The sequence below is a fragment of the Bombina bombina genome, chromosome 5 (assembly GCF_027579735.1).
Source record: "Bombina bombina isolate aBomBom1 chromosome 5, aBomBom1.pri, whole genome shotgun sequence".
In the NCBI taxonomy this organism is placed as follows: Eukaryota; Metazoa; Chordata; class Amphibia; order Anura; family Bombinatoridae; genus Bombina; species Bombina bombina.
Genome location: NC_069503.1, coordinates 124,684,366 through 124,706,915, shown reverse-complemented (window position 1 = coordinate 124,706,915; position 22,550 = coordinate 124,684,366). Strand labels below are relative to the sequence as shown.

General features: G+C 40.5%; 1 protein-coding gene across 2 annotated transcripts in view; it reads left to right on the top strand.

Annotated features, from left to right (window-relative positions):
• The window catches only part of LOC128660069 (uncharacterized), a 197,112-nt gene extending 179,071 nt beyond the window's left edge, over positions 1-18,041 (top strand). For both annotated transcript variants that reach the window (XM_053713677.1, XM_053713676.1), the window contains 2 exons: positions 12,702-12,781; positions 17,599-18,041. In XM_053713677.1, coding sequence (XP_053569652.1) covers positions 12,702-12,773 — 72 coding nt within the window. In that variant the 3' untranslated portion in view covers positions 12,774-12,781; positions 17,599-18,041. The remainder of the gene's footprint in view (positions 1-12,701; positions 12,782-17,598) is intronic.
• Positions 18,042-22,550: the final 4,509 nt, after the last annotated feature.

The window sequence follows — 22,550 nt, the reverse complement described above, 5'->3', positions numbered from 1 at the left end:
CTGTCAAAATTTATTTAGTATATATAATAGTCAAAAAAGTTTGCTAAAGCCTAGAACAGGAAAGGATAAGGACTGACAACACCTCCACTAGAGGGTGGTTACGTACTGAATGTAAAATCCGCCACCATAGTGATCCTTGAGGATCTATGCCAGTACACAAATCTGTGTTAGTTACCTAAACCAAGCAGCATAATACAGTTAAACGGCTAAAATATACGTGATGAAGCTAATATGTAGCTTTGAGTATTGTGCACAATACATAAATTAGCCAATAATACAATAGTTATCCCCAATTTCCATAATTATCATAATGGGGAACAGTATAGACTGTGGAGGGTGAAAAAACAACTCCAGTAACAGCGGGCACCACCAATAATGTCAAAGGTATCAGGTGTCATGTGAATTATTTCTGGATCTATGTTTATCAACCCCAAAGAAAACAGTCGAACTGAATGCTAGCAGATTGGTTTAAACATACATTTTCTCACACATATTCATGTATACAGATATAAGGTAAGACAAAGAAGACTAAGGGGATGAGAAAAATAACTCCAGTATTCAGCGGACACCACCAATATAATTAAAGGTATCAGGTGTTGTGAATATTCAAGCGCCTGGATCTATGTTACACCAGCCCCAAAGAGCGAGTCAATTTGTCTTTACAGTATAAATTGTGCAGATAGCATGATACCAAAGTCTTACAGGTTCTATCAAACACAATAAACACAGAAATGGTTGTACACAAGTAGTTGTTGCAATGGTGTATATAACACCCGTAGACAGTCTTTGATATGTCCAGTGTAGACAGTGCTGTATTTAAATGTAGTACATCCAGGACACCTTTAGGAATCCAGGTATAGCAACGGACTGATGTATCAAAGTTTATAAAGTTACAGTGTCAACTTGTTATACAACCGTAATGTTCCTTTCAGCAAGCAGACTTCCCAAGTCTGTTGTTAGACAGGCTGGATCAGCATAGTAGGTTCACCTCCGAACCGGTATTAGGCAGTGTGAATGCCACCGCAAACTTTCATTCAAGCATATCCTCCTCCACTTCCTACGTCACTGCTGACGCGCGTTTCACCCCCCACGTGACCGCCAGTGATCACAGGGGTTTCCTCAGGGCAAAGCGGATACTGAGTCAAGAATCAGCCGCGTTATAACTTTCCATCCCGCTGCTCATTGGAAGATTGCAAGTAGTCACCAATTAGAATCCTTAGGCGAGACACAGCACAAGTATGTGTATAAAAGAGGAATAGGTGAAAATTTATCATAATCATTCTTATAAATAATTAACCTTAAAAGAGCCTTCGGTACATGAATCAAGAAGTAAACATGCAAGTAAAAATAAAAATAAAATAACAGATAAATTAAATATACTTAATCGAAATAATATAAAAGTAACTTTTTTGATTATGACATGTACCCGGCACTAAATTGATCAGTTGTGAAAAACATAGACTGATCTTTATATTGGTTCATGTGTATCAAAAATCATATATAGACCTTTTTAAATTATTTCTTAGACATCGTTCAGGTGCACCCTTTCTTTCTTGCATATCTTAAAGGAAAATATAGATATTATGTTTAACTTCTGGAGAAACAAATTTATTTAGGAAGTTAGTCAATCAAGTAAAGGCACATAGATATATAGTTAGGATAATTTTGAAGGTGAAGGTTGAATCATTTCACCATTACATTTTCTTATTTAATTTTATTTTATTTTAGGAATGCTGCAAATTCAAATTTCTCATTAAGCCCTTTAGGCATGACTGTCTGTAGCTTATACATCCATTCAGTTTCCTTTTTGAGGAGTACATTGTCAATGTCCCCCCCTCTGCCAAAAAGTGAGCAAGATTCAATACCTGTTACCTTTAAAACTGAGGGACAATGATCAAAATTAAAATACAGTGGCAAGTCTGATGATCATTGCTTTATTTGGTATTAATTGAAGTTTAGCCTCGAGACATATTAGAGAAGAGTTTAGAGCTGAATCTCAATACATAACTTCCACAGTAATTCATCTGTACAGTCTTTTTATTATTAGATCATTCTGTGAAATAAGATTGTCATTCATAAAAATTTGTGAGAAAACTATAATCCATATTGATAGGTTGATAAGTGTGGATATAGAGAATGTTATTTATATACATGTGTATATTTTAGAATGTAAGGGATTTATCACATTGTGATTGCGCCACCATCCAGTATAAATAACCGTATCGATAGATACGGGTAAAACACGCTATTTCCAACATTAAAATAATAGAAATAGAGGTGTTGTCGATAACTATGCTCTCTATTGGTGGAGCCACTGACCAATGGTTGATCGTCATAATTTCTGAATGAATTTGATGATGCATTGACACACCTAAAGAAATTGACCAATTGAAATTAAAGTAGTGGCGCATGCGCAATGTGAATCCTGAGACGCGGAAATATGTCTATTTAACCGTGGTATTTTAATCATGCATTACACTTGATAAAACGGTTTGAGACCGTGAAACGTCGTGTTTGTTTTTAAATAAAGTCTGTTTATACTTTATCAGACTTGCCACAGTATTTTAATTTTGATCATTGCACTTACAACTTTTTACGGCACTTTTATATATATATCAGTCTATCCACACTGATTTATAGAGGTAACAGCGGTATACAATATATACCTTTACACTTTTATCCCCATTGACTGGGTGTTTGCTGGAGGAATTCGAGTATCCCACAGAGGAGACTACGGACCATTGGTTCCAGAGACGGGCCAACACAGAGGAGCCGTGCTGTCATACCTTGAGCAGTTAGCTGGGCGACTGTTGAGAGCCCAGAAGGCATTTTGAACACTGACACAGTGCTTAGGATCCAGTAAGTAGGGGAAAACTGGAGTGGGGAGACACTAGAACCATTTGACCCTGCACTATTGTGGCGCCTTCTTTCTTTTTCTCAATTGTGTAACGCTTGTGGGATACTCCTCTATCAGACCAAACTCAGCCAGTAGTCTTGTTATCCCGGCGTCGAGCCGGAATGATAGGGAATATCCAAGAGCAGAGAAAGTAAGTGAGATGAGGAAGGCGGCACTGACCACAGGCAGGGCAGTCCCCTGCGGCAACAGAAGAGCAGTCCAAGGATAAACCACTAGAATGGTCAGGCAGGGATAGGCAACAGTAAAAGCAGTCCAAGGATAAACCACTAGAATGGTCAGGCAGGCAGGGTTTGGCAACAGTAAAGCAGTCCAAGGATAAACCACTAGAATGGTCAGGCAGGCAGGGTTTGGCAACAGATCAATCCAGCAGTTTAAGGGTTAAGGCAGGTAGAGTAGTCAGACAGGCAGGTTCAGCAACAATTATCAGGCACAAGAAAGAATTATCTGTCACACCCAGGAGCACATAAAGTAACACCTATACTTAGGCAGTGACAGATTGTCAGCGCCTCACGCACCCGGAGCCGACACTGCCCCTAGCAACGAGCAGGGACGGAGACGCCGTGGCCCTAGCAACGGCTAGAGCAGCGCAGGGTGACATAGCCCCCCTCTCAAGTGTTCCCTCTGGGAACCAGAGTCGGCCTCAAAGGATGAGCAGCATGGAATCTGGAGACCAGAGATGGAGCATGCACATCATGGGCAGGAACCCAGGAACAATCTGCCATGGAGTAGCCCTTCCAATGTATCAGATACTGCAGTTGTCTGCGCCTGTATCTGGAGTCCAGAATCTTAGCTACCTCATATTCGGGGTCACCACGGACCAAAAGGGGAGGAGGAGGAGCTGGGTATATCTATTCTTGATGTAAGGTTTAAGTAGTGAGATGTGGAAGACTGGATGTATGCGTAGGGTTTTTGGCAAGGCCACTTTGTAGGCAACAGGAGACAGTCTTTTCAGGACCTTGTAAGGACCGATAAACCTAGGCCCCAATTTGTGACAGGGTTGACGTAGACGAATATGTCGAGTAGAGATCCAAACACGTTCACCCACTGGAATGGCACGTACAGAAGCCATATGATTATCAGCAAACTTCTTATATCTAGAGACAGCTGAACCAGCTGAGAGCGAATATGTTGCCAATGAGTGGTGAGTTCAGTGAGGTGTCGGTCTGCGGCAGGGACCCCAGTGGACTGAGCTGAAAGAGGGAAGACATGAGGTTGATACCCTGCTGCAGCTTGAAACGGAGAACATTGAAGAGAAGAGTGCCAATGAGTGTTTCTTGCCAGCTCAGCTAGGGGTAGCAATTCAGACCAGTTGGTATGGCGAGCGTTGACAAAGGCTCTAAGATAGGCTTAAAGATTCTGGTTTGCTCTCTGTTAGTCCATTGGTCTGAGGATAGTAGCCAGATGACAAGGAAACGGTGGTTCCAATCAACTTACAAAAGGCTCTCCAGAAGGCAGAGATAAACTGTGGACCTCTGTCGGAAACAATATTCACAGGAATGCCATGAAGTCGCACCACATGTAAGAGAAAAAGGGACGACAATTCCTGAGCAGAAGGCAGTTTCGTTAGGGGTACGAAGTGAGCCAGTCTGGAAGAGCGGTCCACCACAACTCAGAAAACTGTATGGTAGTCAGAAGAAGGAAGGTCCACAATGAAGTCCATTGTTATGTATGTCCAGGGTCGTTTGGGAATGGACAATGGTTGGAGCAAACCAGGAGGCAAGGATCGGGGAATCTTGTTGGCAGCACAAATTGTGCAGGCTTTCACATAATCCTGAGTGTCAGACTTCATAGTAGGCCACCAAACATGTTGGAGAAGACACCTGAAAGTCCTAGTCGAACCAGGATGTCCTGAGAGTTTGCTCTCATGAGCCCAGGCTAGCACAGGGATATGTAGGTTCAGGGATACAAAGAGGATATCGGAGGCCATGGGGGCACCAGGAGGTTTACTAGTGTCAGGATTGGTTATAATAACTTTGGAATGTATCACAACTGCAGAAGCTTAGGCAATATTAAGAATATAAGTTTTGTATCACCCTTTGATATAAATTCCTATGTGCCAGAAAGGTATGCAGTTTGGGGTGAATTGTTGTGTATAGAATATACTGACAGTCTGAAACTCACATGAGCTGACTGATCGATTTATCAGTTGAAGAACTGATTTGTCAGTGCTGTTCAAATTACCTACTAGTTGTTAGTAAGAGTGACAGGTAATATGATTGCTACTGTTTAACAGAACTCAGTTTAGTGAAGCAAAGCAGCGGAGTGCTCAGTAATGATAGGAGTGATGTCACAATTCGGGGCGGAGCCAAGTTCAGTGACCGGAGTGGTAGTGTGCTAAATCTTCCTTCGGTAAGTCCGTGGTTAAGAGGAGTAAGAGGGAGACAGGTTATCAAGTAACCGAAAGGCAGCCAGGGAGCATGTCACAGAGGATCAAGGATAACAGTGAATACTTGCTTGCGTGGTTAGCATATACACGCTGGTCCTGAACACAATCCTTCTAGTTTGCGCTGGGCTGTAGATATTCATTCATATCAAAAGTATCAGCAGGTTTACGGTAACTCCCGTGGGTTGTTGCTGGGGTATAGCCCTTTGTGGTAAGAGGCTGAGGTAACAGACTGAGGTGGAGCAAATGTAGCTGCTGAGAGCTCAGTGTAGCATCTAGCTGAAACCAACTAAGGATAATACTAAGCACTTGGGTCTGTGAGCAAGGTGCATTTGTAGGGAAAGGGGGTTGGGTTACAACACACAGAACCAGAGATTCTGATATAATCCCTGACAACTAGACTGAGCACGTTGCAATCTTTGCAGAAGATTGGTATTGAGTTGAGCAACCACATAGGAGGGGGGCATGATGCGTTCAATAGGAGCTTCTGAGGAATCACTTGAGTGAGGGAACTGATGGGAAGGGCATCTGCCTTCTTGTTCTTGGTCCCAGGAAGATAAGAGACCACAAAGTTAAAACGGGAAAAGAACAAGGCCCATCTGGCCTGTCGAGGATTGAGTCGATGAGCAGTTTCTAGGTAAGTCAGATTCTTGTGGTCGGTGAGAATCTGAATAGAATTGGCAGTGCCCTCTAACCAGTGACGCCATTCAGTCAAGGCCAACTTAATGGCTAAGAGTTCACGATTACCCACATCATAGTTACTCTCAGCCGGAGTAAAGCGTTTAGAGAAAAAGGCTACAGGGTGTGACTTGGAAGTCAAAGGTAAGAACTGCTCCAGCCCCTATCTCGGAGGCATCAACCTCTAAAGTGAACTGTAGGTCAGGATCAGGATGGCGGAGCACAGGAGCTGAACAAAAAGCCTTTTTCAGACAAGAGAAGGCATTTATGGCCTCAGGAGGCCAATGGTTACAGTCTTTGTTCCGTTTTGTCAATTCAGTGAGAGGAGCTACTGTTTGAGAAAAGTTCTTATAAACTTGCGGTAATAATTGGCGAACCCCAAGAACCTCTGCAATTCCTTTAAAGAGGTAAGTTGAGGCCACTCTAGTACTGCGGTGAGTTTAGTAGGATCCATGGCAAAACCCTCCTTCGAGATGACATATCCAAGGAATTGGATCTGAACTTGATCAAACTCACACTTTTCTAGCTTGGGTACCAAAGAATTATCTCTGAGATGAAGAAGCACCTGCCTCACATGCCTATGATGCTCCTCTAAACAAGGATATCATAAAGATAAACAATGACAGTGCGGTTGAGGAGGTCATGGAAGACATCGTTGACAAATGCCTGTAAGACTGCAGGAGTGTTACACAGCCCAAAGGGCATTACAAGGTATTCGTAATGTCCAGAACTTGTGTTAAAGGCGGTCTTCCATTCGTGGCCTGGAAATATGCTAATCAGATTGTATGCCCCACGTAAGTCCAATTTGGTGAAAAAGCGAGCATCCTGGAGTGAGTCTTGATGGTTATGTTGTTCAAGGCCCTGTAGTCAATGCAGGGTCTGAGACCACCATCCTTCTTAGTGACAAAAAAGAAGCCAGCCCCGCAGGAGAGGAGGAAGGGCAAATGAAACCTTTAGCTAGGTTCTCTTGGATGTACTCCTCCATGGATTTGGTTTCAGCCTTGGAGAGTGGATAAGTCCTCCCTTTAGGAAGTGGGGCTCCGGGAAAGAGGTCAATCTTGCAGTCATAAGGACGGTGGGGTGGCAGCACGTCGGCTGCTTTTTTCTCAAACACATCCGCAAAGTCCGTGTATACTGAAGGAAGGTTTGAAGAAGTCTGTATACTGGCTATGGGAATACAGGGCAGAGGAATGAATTTAGCAAGGCAGGAGTGAAAACAGGAGTTACCCCAGGAGGCCAGTTGTCCCTCAGCCCAGTCGAACTGTGGATTGTGTACCCGAATCCAAGGAAGACCAAGGATGACAGGCTGTGCTGGGGAATGAATGACCTCAAACTGCAGCTGTTCAGTGTGGAGGACTCCCACAGTCAGTGTCAGGGGTGCTGACTCAAAATGGATCACGCCCGAACCAAGGGGGGTGCCATCCAAGGTAGTTATTTTGAGACAATGTCTTTTCTGCAGAAGAGGCAAGCCAGCTTGAATCATAAAACGGTGAGATAGGAAGTTTACAGCTGCCCCTGAATCAATCAAGGCTTGAGTGTGGACAGTATTCTGAAAGAAGGTAAGGGTAACAGGTACCAGGATCCGAAAGGAGTGAGGGGATTTAGTTGAGACCATGCTTAGAGGTACCCCAGTGTTATCCCCTAAGCATTGGCTTTTCCCGGCTGAATGCCACAGTCCTTTAGTTGGTGGGTGTTAGATCCACAATGAAAACATAGTCTCAGTCTCCTTCTTCTCTGCCTTTCGGACTTTGAAGGATTGAAGGAGGAGAGATCCATGGGTTCCTCTACTGAGGTAACTGGAGCTGCTGAAGGGGTAGCGGATGCTGCCGAAACTGGATGAATAGGAGGATGGGAGGGAAGGACCCTCCTTGTTCTGTCTCTCTCGGCTTGCCTTTCCTGAAAGCGAGAGTCCAGATTGATACAAAGCGCTATAAAGTCATCCAAAGAAGAAGGAATATCACGATAAGTGAGTTCATCTTTGATGCATTCATGGAGATCCCTCCTAAAGGCTGCCTTGAGAGCACTACCATCTCAAGTGGTTTCAAGTGCCAAGGTGCAGAACTCAATGGCAAATTGTGCCACAGTTTTATTGCCCTGGCGGAGATCAAGGAGAGAATATTCTGCAGCAGAGGTACGGCCAGAAGTCCCAAACACAGAAGATAAAGCAGAAATTAACTCATCAGCATCATGCAGGAGTGTAGCGTTCTGTTCCAAAAGGGGAGAGACCCAGGCTAGGGCCTTGTCCTTTAGCAAGGAAATGAAAAAGGTGACCCTTTACTGATGAGACTGAAAGGTGTGAGGATCATGACCATTGCGGAAGTGCAGCCTGCATTGGTTTAGAAAGCCAATGCAATCAGTAGTACCTTCATACTTGTCAGGCAAGGGTATCCGGGGTATACTTCCAGAAGCAGAGGAAGAAGTCACAGTACTGGGAGTGGGGGCTGGTGGTGTAGCAACAGGAGCGGCATCCTTTGCTGCAACTAGTAAGGAGAGTTGAGTGGTAATAGCCTCTAGCTTTGAATCCATATTCTGCAACTGTGTGGCATGGGTTCCCAACAGGGCCGCCACTAGAAATTTTGGGGCCCCTGACTTAACCATTGATCAGGGCCCCCCCCCCCCCTTTGACATGTGCAATTTTTGACCAAGTGACTAAAACGTATATGCACTTTATTCTTAAGTGTCTATTTAAACTTGGAAATGTTGTAAAGGTAGTAACATACAAACACAGACACACTCATACACTGAAACACACACACACTCACACATAAGGATTCACATATAGACACTCTAGCAGACACGCAAAGAAACTCAGACACAGACACCCAAACAGACACTCAGCACTTGTTTACATTGACCTGACAAGTAATGAGGTAAGCTACAGTTTTGTAAAAAAAGGTATGGAGTTCTGATTATCTTTTTGTAAAGGAAGATGCCAACTAAATGATGACAACAGCAAGCAGTGGCTGAAAGGAAGGGCCCTGAACTGCCTAAACAATAATTTAAGGGTTAAATGGTAGATTGGTGACTTCCGGAAAGGTCTCATTAATCTCAAAGTCTGTAGAAAGATGTGAATAATCAGTAGTAAGGTCAAAATGTCCTAAAAATGAACAGACAATGGACACACACACACACAAACTCAAACTTGCACATACACCCAAGGAAACGCCAACAGAGACAGCCTCAGAAAACACAGAAAGACATACACACACACACAGAGACACCCACAGAAAACACAGAAAAACATACATACACCCTCACTGAGACATCCACAGTAAACGCACAGACATACACACACCCTCACAGAAACACCCACAGAAAATACAGACATACACACACACACACACACCCTCACAGAGACACCCACAGAAAACACAGACATACACACACACCCTCACAGAGACACCCACAGAAAATACACACCCTCACAGAGACACCCACAGAAAATACACACCCTCACAGAGACATCCACAGAAAATACACACCCTCACAGAGACATCCACAGAAAACACAGACATACATACACACACACCCTCACAGAGACACCCACAGAAAATACACACCCTCACAGAGACATCCACAGAAAACACAGACATACATACACACACATACACCCTCACAGAGACATCCACAGAAAACACAGACATACACACCCACCCTCACAGAGGCATCCTGAGAAAATACACAAAGACAAAAACACGCCCACCCTCACAGAGACACCCATAGAAAAAGCTCAAAGACATATGCACACACCCTCACAGACATCCACAGAAAATGCACAAAGACATACACACCCACCCTCACAGAGAGACCTACAGAAAAAAAATACATACACACACACTCATAGAGACACAAACCAAAGCACAAAGACATAAACACAGACACCCACAGAAACACTCACAGGAGGAAACATTTATGCACCTTGCATCCCCTAAATTAACAGTGTGTGACATGCATGATAAAAAAAAATGCAGAAATTAAGAGATCACTTTTTAAAGAATCATATTTGTAAATGTGCAAATAAAAATAATTCTTCGAATTCAAAATTGTACATTAATGATCTTGGTAGATGGCTAGATGAAGAAAAGTACTTTTAAAAGGTTGACATATGTTTGTTTGATATTTTCCCCATTTTCCCCAACCAAGAGCACCACTTCAAATATAGTGTACAAATGTTTCCATCTGTCAGCTATACTTGTGGATTTTGAAAATGCTGTACTCTATATGGTCTTGGTGGAACCATAAGCTGTGGTACTCATACCATTAGATCTGGTTAAATGCAGGATTTAAGCTTGTTGGTATGCAATGCATTTCAAAATTAAGTCAGCTGTAGAGTAAACTGAACAATTTAAGTTAACCTGTCTCATTTCCAACACTGAGCAATCTTAGTCTGAGAGTATAACATTTTATGCAGATGTAAAAATCTTAGATAAAATGCCTCCTTGTATCTGGAAAGTCCTTGCATAAAGGGGCAGTAAACTGTAATGTAATATATATCATTTGTGTATTGAGGAGGAAACATTTCTGTATGGTTTTAAATATAGAATTTCTACAGCATTGTCAAATAATCATAAATACACTGCTGCTAAAAAAAATTGTTTTTATGGACCCCTGGCCCCACCATACAACTACTACCACACTGAAGTTACAATCTTAAATTGCACAAAGAAATAAAAAACATTTGCTAAGTAATTCCTACCTCCTCTGCAAATGAAAGTGATCAGCCGCCTGACTCAGGCACACACTCTACAAACAAAGTGCCAGTCTGTCTCACACTGTGCATAGTGGTTTAGTGCACACTCAGAAATCCTCTCAAATGCTAATACTTTACTCCTTGTAATAACATTTCCCATGCTCAATTAGCACTCTGCTGTAGTACCCACTGGTGGCTACCAATTGGGCCCCAGACAGGAGTCACCCCTGTCACCCCCTGATGGCGGCCCTGGTTCCCAACATCTGTCCCTGAAGATAAAAAGCTCATGCCACCTCATCTGGCTGCATGGCCCAAGTATAATGTAACACTCGTGGGATACTCCTCTATCAGACCACACTCAGCCAGTAGTCTTGTTATCCCGGCGTTGAGCCGGAATGATAGGGAATATCCCAGAGCAGAGAAAGTTAGTGAGATGAGGAAGGCGGCACTCACCACAAGCAGGACAGTCCCCAGTGGCAACAGCAGAGCAGTCCAAGGATGAACCACTAGAATGGTCAGGCAGGCAGGGATAGGCAACATTAAAAGCAGTCCAAGGATAAACCACTAGACTGGTCAGGCAGGCAGGGTTTGGCAACAGTAAAGCAGTCCAAGGATAAACCACTAGAATGGTCAGGCAGGTAGGGTTTGGCAACAGATCAATCCAGCAGTTTAAGGGTTAAGGCAGGTAGAGTAGTCAGACAGGTAGGTTCAGCAACAATTATCAGGCACAAGAAAGAATGATCTGTCACACCCAGGAGCACACAAAGTAACACCAATACTTGGGCAGTGACAGATTGTTCTTTGAGCATTTAAATAGGCGCAGATTCGCGCCACTGAGCTCAGACCGGCATCCGGAGCATGCGGCGATGACGTCAGTGCCACACACACCCGGAGCCGACACTGCCTCTGGCAACTAGCAGGGAAGGAGACGCCGTGCCCCTAGCAATGGCTAGAGCGGCGCGGAGTGACAAATTGAGCATGTGCATGTACTGAAAAAAAACCTGTGAGAGCTGTATAGAAATAAAACAGGCAAAATGTATTTTTATCGAGTCCACTGTGTAAAAAAATGTTTAAATCCTGTACACAAAAAGTCCATTAGATGATGTGGAATTATCTCTATACAAGATATAGGGTATTAGTGGTCCACAAAGACATTGAATTAACAAATAAGGTCAAACCGGCACTACAATCCAAAAGAGTTGGAAAAACGAATCAAATAAAAATATTTCTATGAGATACGGTGCTAATCCCCAAAAAATAACAATTAAATTACACAAAAAAGAGAAAGTATGGGTGCTTACAGCCTATTCCCTACTGATAAAACATAGCCTTTATTTATGCTTTTTTCAGTACTATGTAACCTTACCCAGTGGGAGGGTGGTATGTGAGCAGCAGGGTGTTAGATGTGATGTTACCTTCGTTTAATGATTTTAATTTATAAATAAAGGCTATGTTTTATTAGTAGGGAATAGCGTTGGTGAACTAAAAGACAGTGGGGGATATTTATCAAAGGTATGTCGGACCTGATCTGACAGTGCGGATAAGGTCCGACAGACCTCGCTGAATGCGGAGAGCAATACGCTCTCCGTATTCAGCATTGCACCAGCAGCTCTTGTGAGCTGCTGGTGCAATGCCACCCCCTGCAGATTTGCGGCCAATCGGCCGCCAGCAGGGGGTGTCAATCAACCCGATCGTACTTGATCGCGTTCAATTCCGGCGATGTCTGTCCGCCTGCTCAGAGCAGGCAGACCGCTGCTTCATAACTGCTGTTTCTCCATTCGGAGCTTGATAGGCCCCAGTGTGTTTGATAAGCTGGTGTGACTGGGTAGTAACTGACAGTGATGGTGAGATATATATGGCTGTGCACGTGCACCCACAGAAATATTTGTAGGTGGAAGGGCAAAATAATATAATGACAACATAGGTAGCAAGTGAGATTTGCGTGATTTATTTGGCATTTATTTATTTGGCATCAAAATATGCTATAAGGAACTCTTGTTAATTGTATGTTTTCCTCTCTGTATCTCCTGCAGCTGAGGAGTTCTACCAAGGAGAAATTACTATATAACTGCAAGGAAGGGCGCTGCCGTGGTAACAAGTCATAAAGTCTGAGGTGAGACAAACAGCAGATCTGCCACCTTCTTCAGCAGAAATATAATGAGTACAACTATACTTTTTGTGTGAATTAATCATTTATTGTCTTAGTGTATTTATGCATTCTTTAGTTGTCACACTGTAGGGTTTAAACCCAGAGCTATGCCCACATAAAGGGGTGGCAGCTTTTATCTACTGAAATAGTAATAAAGGGAAAATATTAGGTGATGATATGTAACCCTATCAGCTATTTCTCCATATCACACCTCAGATCAGACTCCACTCCCTGAAGCCCCTGACATCTTTATGCCAATATGAGACCAAAGATCAGATTGTTGCCCACATTAGGCCTCAGATCAGATATACAGCCCTGTAGTCACTGTCAGCCATATGCCCATATCAGCTCTTAGATCAGATATAAAGCCCAGTAGCCCCTGTCAGCCATATGCCCATATCAACCCTTAGATCATATATACAGCCCAGTAGCCCCTGTCAGCCATATGCCCATATCAGCCCATAAATAAGATATACAGCCCAGTAGCCCCTGTCAGCCATATGCCCATATCAGCCCATAGATCAAATATACAGCCCTGTATCCCCTGTCAGCCATATGTCCATTTCAAACCTTTGATCAGATATACAGCCCTGTAGCCCCTGTCAGCCATATGCCCATATCAGCCCTTAGATCATATATACAGCCCTGTAGCCCTTGTCAGCCATATGCCCATATCAGCCTATATATAAGATATACAGTCCTGTAGCCCCTGTCAGCAATATACCCATATAAACCCTTAGATCAGATATGCAGCCCAGTAGCACCTGTCAGCCATATGCCCATATCAGCACTTAGATCAGATATGCAGCCCAGTAGGCTAACCCTGGTCAGCCATATGCCCATATCAGCCCTTAGATCACATATACAGCCCTGTAGCCCTTGTCAGCCATATGCCCATATCAGCCTATATATAAGATATACAGCCCTGTAGCACCTGTCAGCAATATACCCATATAAACCCTTAGATCAGATATGCAGCCCAGTAGCACCTGTCAGCCATATGCCCATATCAGCACTTAGATCAGATACACAGCCCAGTAGGCTAGCCCTGGTCAGCCATATGCCCATATCAGCCCTTATATAAGATATACAGCCCTGTAGCCCTGGTCAGCCATATGCCCATATAAGCCCTTAGATAAGATATACAGCCCTGTAGCCCCTGTAAGCCATATGCCCATATCAGCCCATAGATAAGATATACAGCCCTGTAGCCCCTGTCAGCCATATGCCCATATCAGCCCTTAGATAAGATATACAGCCCTGTGGCCCCTTTTAGCCATATGCCCATATCAGCCCATATATAAGATATATAGCCCTGTAGCCCCTGTCATTAATATGCTCATATCAACCCTTAAATCAGATATACAGCCCAGTAGCCCCTGTCAGCCATATGCCCATATCAGCCCATAGATAAGATATACAGCCCAGTAGCCCCTGTCAGCCATATGCCCATATCAGCCCATAGATCAGGTATACAGCCCTGTAACCCCTGTAAGCCATATGCCCATATCAACCCTTAGATCAGATATACAGCTCAGCAGCCCCTGTCAGCCATATGCCCATATCAACTCTTAGATCAGATATACAGCTCACTAGTCCCTGTCAGCTATATGCCCATATAAGTACTTAGATCATATATACAGCCCTGTAGCCCCTGTCAGTCATATTCCCATATCAGCCAATAGATAAGATATACAGCCCAGTAGCCCCTGTCAGCCATATGCCCATATCAGCCCATAGATCAGATATACAGCCATGTAACCCCTGTAAGCCATATGCCCATACCAACCCTTAGATCAGATATACAGCTCACTAGCCCCTGTCAGCTATATGCCCATATAAGTACTTAGATCATATATACATCCCTGTACCCCCTGTCAGTCATATTCCCATATCAGCCAATAGATAAGATATACAGCCCAGTAGCCCCTGTCGGCCATATGCCCATATCAGCCCATAGATAAGATATACAGCCCAGTAGCCCCCCTAAGCCCTATGCCCATATCAGCCCATAGATCAGATATACAGCCCTGTAACCCCTGTCAGCCATATGCCCATATCAACCCTTAGATCAGCTATACAGCCCAGTAGCCCCTGTCAGCCATATGCCCATATCAACCCTTAGATCAGATATACAGCTCAGCAGCCCCTGTCAGCCATATGCCCATATCAACTCTTAGATAAGATATACAGCCCAGTAGCCCCTCTCAGCCATATGCCCATATCAGCCCATAGATCAGATATACAGCCCTGTAACCCCTGTCAGCCATATGCCCATATCAACCCTTAGATCAGATATACAGCCCAGTAGCCCCTGTCAGCTATATGCCCATGTCAACCCTTAGATCAGATATACAGCCCAGTAGCCCCTGTCAGCTATATGCCAATATAAGTACTTAGGTCAGATATACAGCCCTGTAGCCCCTGTCAGCCATATGCCCTTATTAGCCCTTAGATAAGATATACAGCCCTGTAGCCCCTGTAAGCCATATGCCCATATCAGCCCTTAGGTAAGATATACAGCCCTGTAGCCCCTGTCAGTCATATGCCCATATCAGCCCTTAGATAAGATATACAACCTTGTAGCCCCTGTCAGCCATATACCTACATCAAACCTCAGATCAGATACATGATGTTCTACTACTTTGTAGTGTATTTCACTGGAGATTGTGTTGCATTTTGAAGTTCTGTCTTTGATGTTCCTTCTTAACTTCCCATTTACAATCAGCCAAAAATTAACCCATAACTAAGTCTATTATTGTAAACCATGAAATGCTGAGAACAGAAAGATGCTAAATCTGATCCCAATGGGAAATCTAAAACTATAAATATATTTTATATTCGTTTGCTGCTATATTCAGGATATTTTCTTTATTTATTAATCTCTGCAAAGGCCCAGTCTAAGCATTCCACAGTACGCTTTCTTGTGGGGGTGTCTTAGAGCTTTGGGCTATGGTGGGATCCTGGTGGTTAGGGGGCTATAGCAGAAGGGGTTTTATTGCATGGGCGGTATAGTGATTAGCGAGTTAATGGTAGTGGGGAATCGGGTGGTTATTTGGGTTAAATGGGGGTTATTATTGTTTAGCAGTTTATAACATTGGGGTTATAATAGTTTAGATGTTTAATGCTGTGGATTTAGGTAGAATTGTAGTGCTGACAATGAGCGTGATGGTGGTTGGAAGGGTTAATAGTATTAGTTAATCTCAGCAGTTAGGGGGGTTTATTTTGTTGAGATCTGACTTTAATGGGTTAATGGATTACGATGAGGGTTATGTCACTTTAGAGGTAAATAGCTGTAGGGGATATGGCAGTTTATGGGTTAAATACACAGGAGGTTAATGTGGCAGGGTTAGGGACATAGTGCTGGTAGGGACTGTCACTGCTCACGGTAACAGTTTACAACAACCTTTAAAAAGTGACATTAAAGAGATTTATCATTTGTATTGAGCACGCGGTTAACAACCTGTAATATCAAGATAAATTTGGCTAGCACACTAATTAGCACTTCCTGTTATAAGTAGAGGTTGTGCTGATTTAGTCACATGCATCAATCAAGTCTTTGGTTAAACGTTTTAACCAATTAATGTAATAAACCAAATCACGTGATACAGAGATACAAGGCTGAGCACAAAGATCCTTGTAAAATTACTAAACTTGTAATTACAAAACCTTTTGTGTGGTGTTGCAATAAATTAACATGCAAGAAAAAAGTGAAAACTTTTTAAATAGATTATCAACTCGTTTGCTGCAATTTAATTTAATGGCCAAACTGCGCTTCCTACCATTTGCCGTATTTGAAGGAAACCATGCGGGCTTGTTACTGCAGTAGACAGACAACATAGCTCCTCCTTCTTAGGGTCAAAATTAGGAAACTTCAGTCGCTCAGGGTCTAAACCTTCTGGGTCCGCTAGTAAAGGAGATAGAGCCGCAATGGTATAATGACATCACAGTTACCTCTGGAAATTAATGGAAAATACAGAGGGAGGTGAAGGGAAATATAAATCTTTTATTGCAGCGATGGTCTCACTGGAAACTTCCACTGACAGCAGCAAGACGAGGGCCGGCTTTTCAAATAAAAATACCAAGAAAACAAAGAAAAATTCATAATAGAAATAAATTAAGAAAGTTGCTTAAAATAACAGGCTCTCAAAAAAAATGTGGGTTTAGTGTCCCTTTAATGTTATTATATGCTCTTGAAAAGGCTTTATTTTAGCAGAAATGTGTAGAGCGTTTGAAACTTTTAAACAAACGTTTTATTTAACAATTTCACAACCTCGTCTTGCTGTCAGTGGAAGTTTCCAGTGAGACCATGGCTGCAATAAAAGATTTATATTTCCCTTCACCTCCCTCTGTATTTTCCATTCATTTCCAGAGGTAACTGTGATGTCATTATACCATTGCGGATTTATCTCCTTTACTAGCAGACCCAGAAGGTTTAGACCCTGAGCGTTTAAAGTTTCCTAAGTTTGACCCTAAGGAGGAGTAGCTACGTTGTACAGTTTGCTGGTAATCGGGTGGAAGGAGACCGAGGCAGTGGCCTTCATAAGGGGTTAATGTTTTGTGCCATTTACATGTACTTGTGTTTTATACACATATTGTATTGTTTGTATTATATTGTATTGTTTGTCTCTTCATTTTAGGGCTAGCCAAGCTTGATGTGAAAATAAACTTAACAAATTGTAGTAACAACAAAAATTGTCTATGCAGTGATCAACACTATTGCATATTTTTGTAAAAAGTGCATCTATCTGAAAAGATTAACCTTTTTTTTTTTTTCACAGTCAAGTTTGAACCATCACAGACATAGAAAGAATAAAGAAGCCAACAATCAAATTGTGGATCTGTCTATATCAGCTGTATAGTCAAATTCAGCTATAACCAACATTCAATTACTTAAAGGGACATTAAACACTAAACAAATGCTAGATAGAATGATGCATTTAAAGAAAAGATTAGTCTGAGAATGACATTGTAGATGTATTTTTTAAAGTTTCGTTATCTATTATAATATTGACAAATTAGGTGTAAAGTTTTAGTGTCTATAAAACAATAGGATCTGCCATGTTATAACTTAGGTTATCTTCTCTGCTGTGGCCAATTAGGGACAGTTATAAATAGGTCACTATAGTGTGCAGCCAAAGGCTTTGTGGATTAGAACAGTGTTCTGCACTTCTATTTCTAACAGGATTACAGGAAAAGGAGACAAAATAAATAATGTATATAATATAGTTTTTTTATATAGATTTATCATTTTCTATTACCATCTCAAAGTGTTTAACCCCTTGAGTGCTAACGACGGCTCAGAGCCGTCGCTAGCACTCAACTACCTTTTTGGTGATCTGGGGGCTCCCACCCGCTCCTACCCTGGCGATCAGGCCTGCATAGTGACAGGCATCGCCGGGGCTTCCCGTTACGTGCGGTGACGTCATGCGTAATGACGTGATGACGTCACCGCACAACTTTATTTAAAATTGACAATACAAAGTATAGGGAAAGGGGGCATGCTGCTTAGAAACCTGTATCTCAGGGATCTGAGCAGCTACAGACCCCCAAGACCCACCATTGGAAAGGTAATCGCCTAACCTTTCCAATGGTATGAGTCTTGGGGATCTGGAGGGGGGAAAAAATCAAAACTTTTTTTGTTAAAAATAGTAAAAATCAGAAAAATATTAAATCCAGCTTAGCACTCAAAGGGACATTATAAGCAAATATTACAAGGTTTAATTTGTTAGAACATGTAAATATGGCACTAGCAAACCTGCAATGCTATGTGGTTAAACTCCAAAGAGGTTAGACACGAAATTAAAGTATTGCTTGAGAGCTGCAGAGAACTGCTGGTTTGAGCAGATACAACCGGTGAGTCAATAAGCAGAGGCGGTTGCACAACCCAGCTGTTTGACTACCGATATATATGCATTGCAGTGTCATTCGTTCTATAATTACATGCTTTAAGGAATTAGAACAAGTAATGTTTGCACCAAAATGTCCCTTTAAGGCCCACAGTTACACAAGTAGCCTGAAACATCATGGACAACAATATACAAGATGACAAGTAATGAAGACAGCACTGACCAAGTCTCATCTGAATGGATTTTTTACTTATATGATGTACTGCTTAATAATCACTTTTATTTTTTGGTTTATGAAGTTATATTGTTATGATGTATGATCACCTAAATAAGTCTAGTTATAACCAATCATATGATCACCTAAATAAGTCTAGTTATAACCAATCATATGATCACCTAAATAAGTCTAGTTATAACCAATCATATGATCACCTAAATAAGTCTAGTTATAACCAATCACATGATGACCTAAATAAGTCTAGTTTTAACGAATCATATGATCACCTACGTAAGTCTAGTTATAACCAATCACATTATGACCTAAATAAGTCTAGTTATAACCAATCATATGATCACCTACATAAGTCTAGTTATAACCAATCATATGATCACCTACATAAGTCTAGTTATAACCAATCATATGATCACCTAAATAATTCTAGTTATAACCAATCATATGATCACCTAAATAAGTCTAGTTATAACCAATAATATGATCACCTACATAAGTCTAGTTATAACCAATCATATGATCACCTACATAAGTCTAGTTATAACCAATCATATGATCACCTACATAAGTCTAGTTATAACCAATCATATGATCACCCATATAACTCTAGTTATAACCAATCATATGATCACCTACATAAGTCTAGTTACTACCAATCATATGATCACCTAAATAAGTCTAGTTACAACCAATCATACGATCACCGACATAATTCTAGTTATAACCAATCATATGATCACCTAAATAAGTCTAGTTATAACCAATCATATGGTCACCTAAATAAGTCTAGTTATAACCAATTATATGGTCACCTAAATAAGTCTAGTTATTACCAATCATATGATCACCTAAATAAGTCTAGTTATAACCAATCATATGATCACTGACATAAGTCTAGTTATAACCAATCATATGATCACCAACATAAGTCTAGTTATAGCGAATCATATGATCACCTACATAAGTCTAGTTATAACCAATCATATGATCACCTACATAAGTCTAGTTATAACCAATCATATGATCACCAACATAGGTCTAGTTATAACCAATCATATGATCACCTACATAAGTCTAGTTATTACCAATCATATGATCATCTAAATAAGTCTAGTTACAACCAATCACACAATCACCGACATAAGTCTAGTTATAACCAATCATATGATCACCAACATAAGTCTAGTTATAGTCAATCATATGATCACCTACATAAGTCTAGTTATAACCAATCATATGATCACCTAAATAAGTCTAGTTATAACCAATCATATGATCACCTACATAAGTCTAGTTATAACCAATCATATGACCACCTAAATAAGTCTAGTTATAACCAATCATATGATCACCTACATAAGTCTAGTTATAACCAATCATATGATCACCTAAATAAGTCTAGTTATAACCAATCATATGATCACCTACATAAGTCTAGTTATAACCAATCATATGACCACCTAAATAAGTCTAGTTATAACCAATCATATGATCACCTACATAAGTCTAGTTATAACCAATCACACAATCACCAACATAAGTCTAGTTATAACCAATCATATGATCACCAACATAAGTCTAGTTATAGCCAATCATATGATCACCTACATAAGTCTAGTTATAACCAATCATATGATCACCTAAATAAGTTTAGTTATAACCAATCATATGGTCACCTAAATAAGTCTAGTTATAACCAATCATATGGTCACCTAAATAAGTCTAGTCATAACCAATCATATGATCACCAACATAAGTCTAGTTATAACCAATCATATGATCACCTACATAAGTCTTGTTATAACCAATCAGATGATCACCGACATAATTCTAGTTATAACCAATCATATGATCACCTAAATAAGTCTAGTTATAACCAATCATATGATCACCTAAATAAGTCTAGTTATAACCAATCATATGGTCACCTAAATAAGTCTAGTCATAACCAATCATATGATCACCGACATAAGTCTAGTTATAACCAATCATATGATCACCTACATAAGTCTTGTTATAACCAATCATATGATCACCTAAATAAGTCTAGTTATAACCAATCATATGGTCACCAAAATAAGTCTAGTCATAACCAATCATATGATCACCGACATAAGTCTAGTTATAACCAATCATATGATCACCTACATAAGTCTTTTTATAACCAATCATATGATCACCTAAATAAGTCTAGTTATAACCAATCATATGGTCACCTAAATAAGTCTAGTCATAACCAATCATATGATCACCGGCATAAGTCTAGTTATAACCAATCATATGATCACCTACATACGTCTTGTTATAACCAATCATATGATCACCTAAATAAGTCTAGTTATAACCAATCATATGGTCACCTAAATAAGTCTAGTCATAACCAATCATATGATCACCGACATAAGTCTAGTTATAACCAATCATATGATCTCCTACATAAGTCTTGTTATAACCAATCATATGATCACCTAAATAAGTCTAGTTATAACCAATCATATGATCACCTAAATAAGTCTAGTTATAACCAATCATATGATCACCTAAATAAGTCTAGTTATAACCAATCATATGATCACCTAAATAAGTCTAGTTATAACCAATCATATGATCACCTAAATAAGTCTAGTTATAACCTATCGTATGATCACCTACATAAGTCTTGTTATAACCAATCATATGATCACCTAAATACGTCTAGTTATAACCAATCATATGATCACCTAAATAAGTCTAGTTATAACCAATCATATGATCACCTAAATAAGTCTAGTTAGAACCAATCATATGATCACCTAAATAAGTCTAGTTATAACCAATCATATGATCACCTACATAAGTCTTGTTATAACCAATCATATGATCATCTAAATAAGTCTAGTTAGAACCAATCATATGATCACCTAAATAAGTCTAGTTAGAACCAATCATATGATGACCTACATAAGTCTTGTTATAACCAATCATATGATCACCTAAATAAGTCTAGTTATAACCAATCATATGGTCACCTAAATAAGTCTAGTCATAACCAATCATGATCACCGAGATAAGTCTAGTTATAACCAATCATATGATCACCTACATAAGTCTTGTTATAACCAATCATATGATCACCTAAATAAGTCTAGTTATAACCAATCATATGGTCACCTAAATAAGTCTAGTCATAACCAATCATATGATCACCGACATAAGTCTAGTTATAACCAATCATATGATCACCTAAATAAGTCTAGTTATAACCAATCATATGATCACCTAAATAAGTCTAGTTATAACCAATCATATGATCACCTAAATAAGTCTAGTTATAACCAATCATATGATCACCTAAATAAGTCTAATTATAACCAATCATATGATCACCAACATAAGTCTAGTTATAACCAATCATATGATCACCTAAATAAGTCTAGTTATAACCTATCGTATGATCACCTACATAAGTCTTGTTATAACCAATCATATGATCACCTAAATAAGTCTAGTTATAACCAATCATATGATCACCTAAATAAGTCTAGTTATAACCAATCATATGATCCCCTAAATAAGTCTAGTTATAACCAATCATATGATCACCTAAATAAGTCTAGTTATAACCAATCATATGATCACCTACATAAGTCTTGTTATAACCAATCATATGATC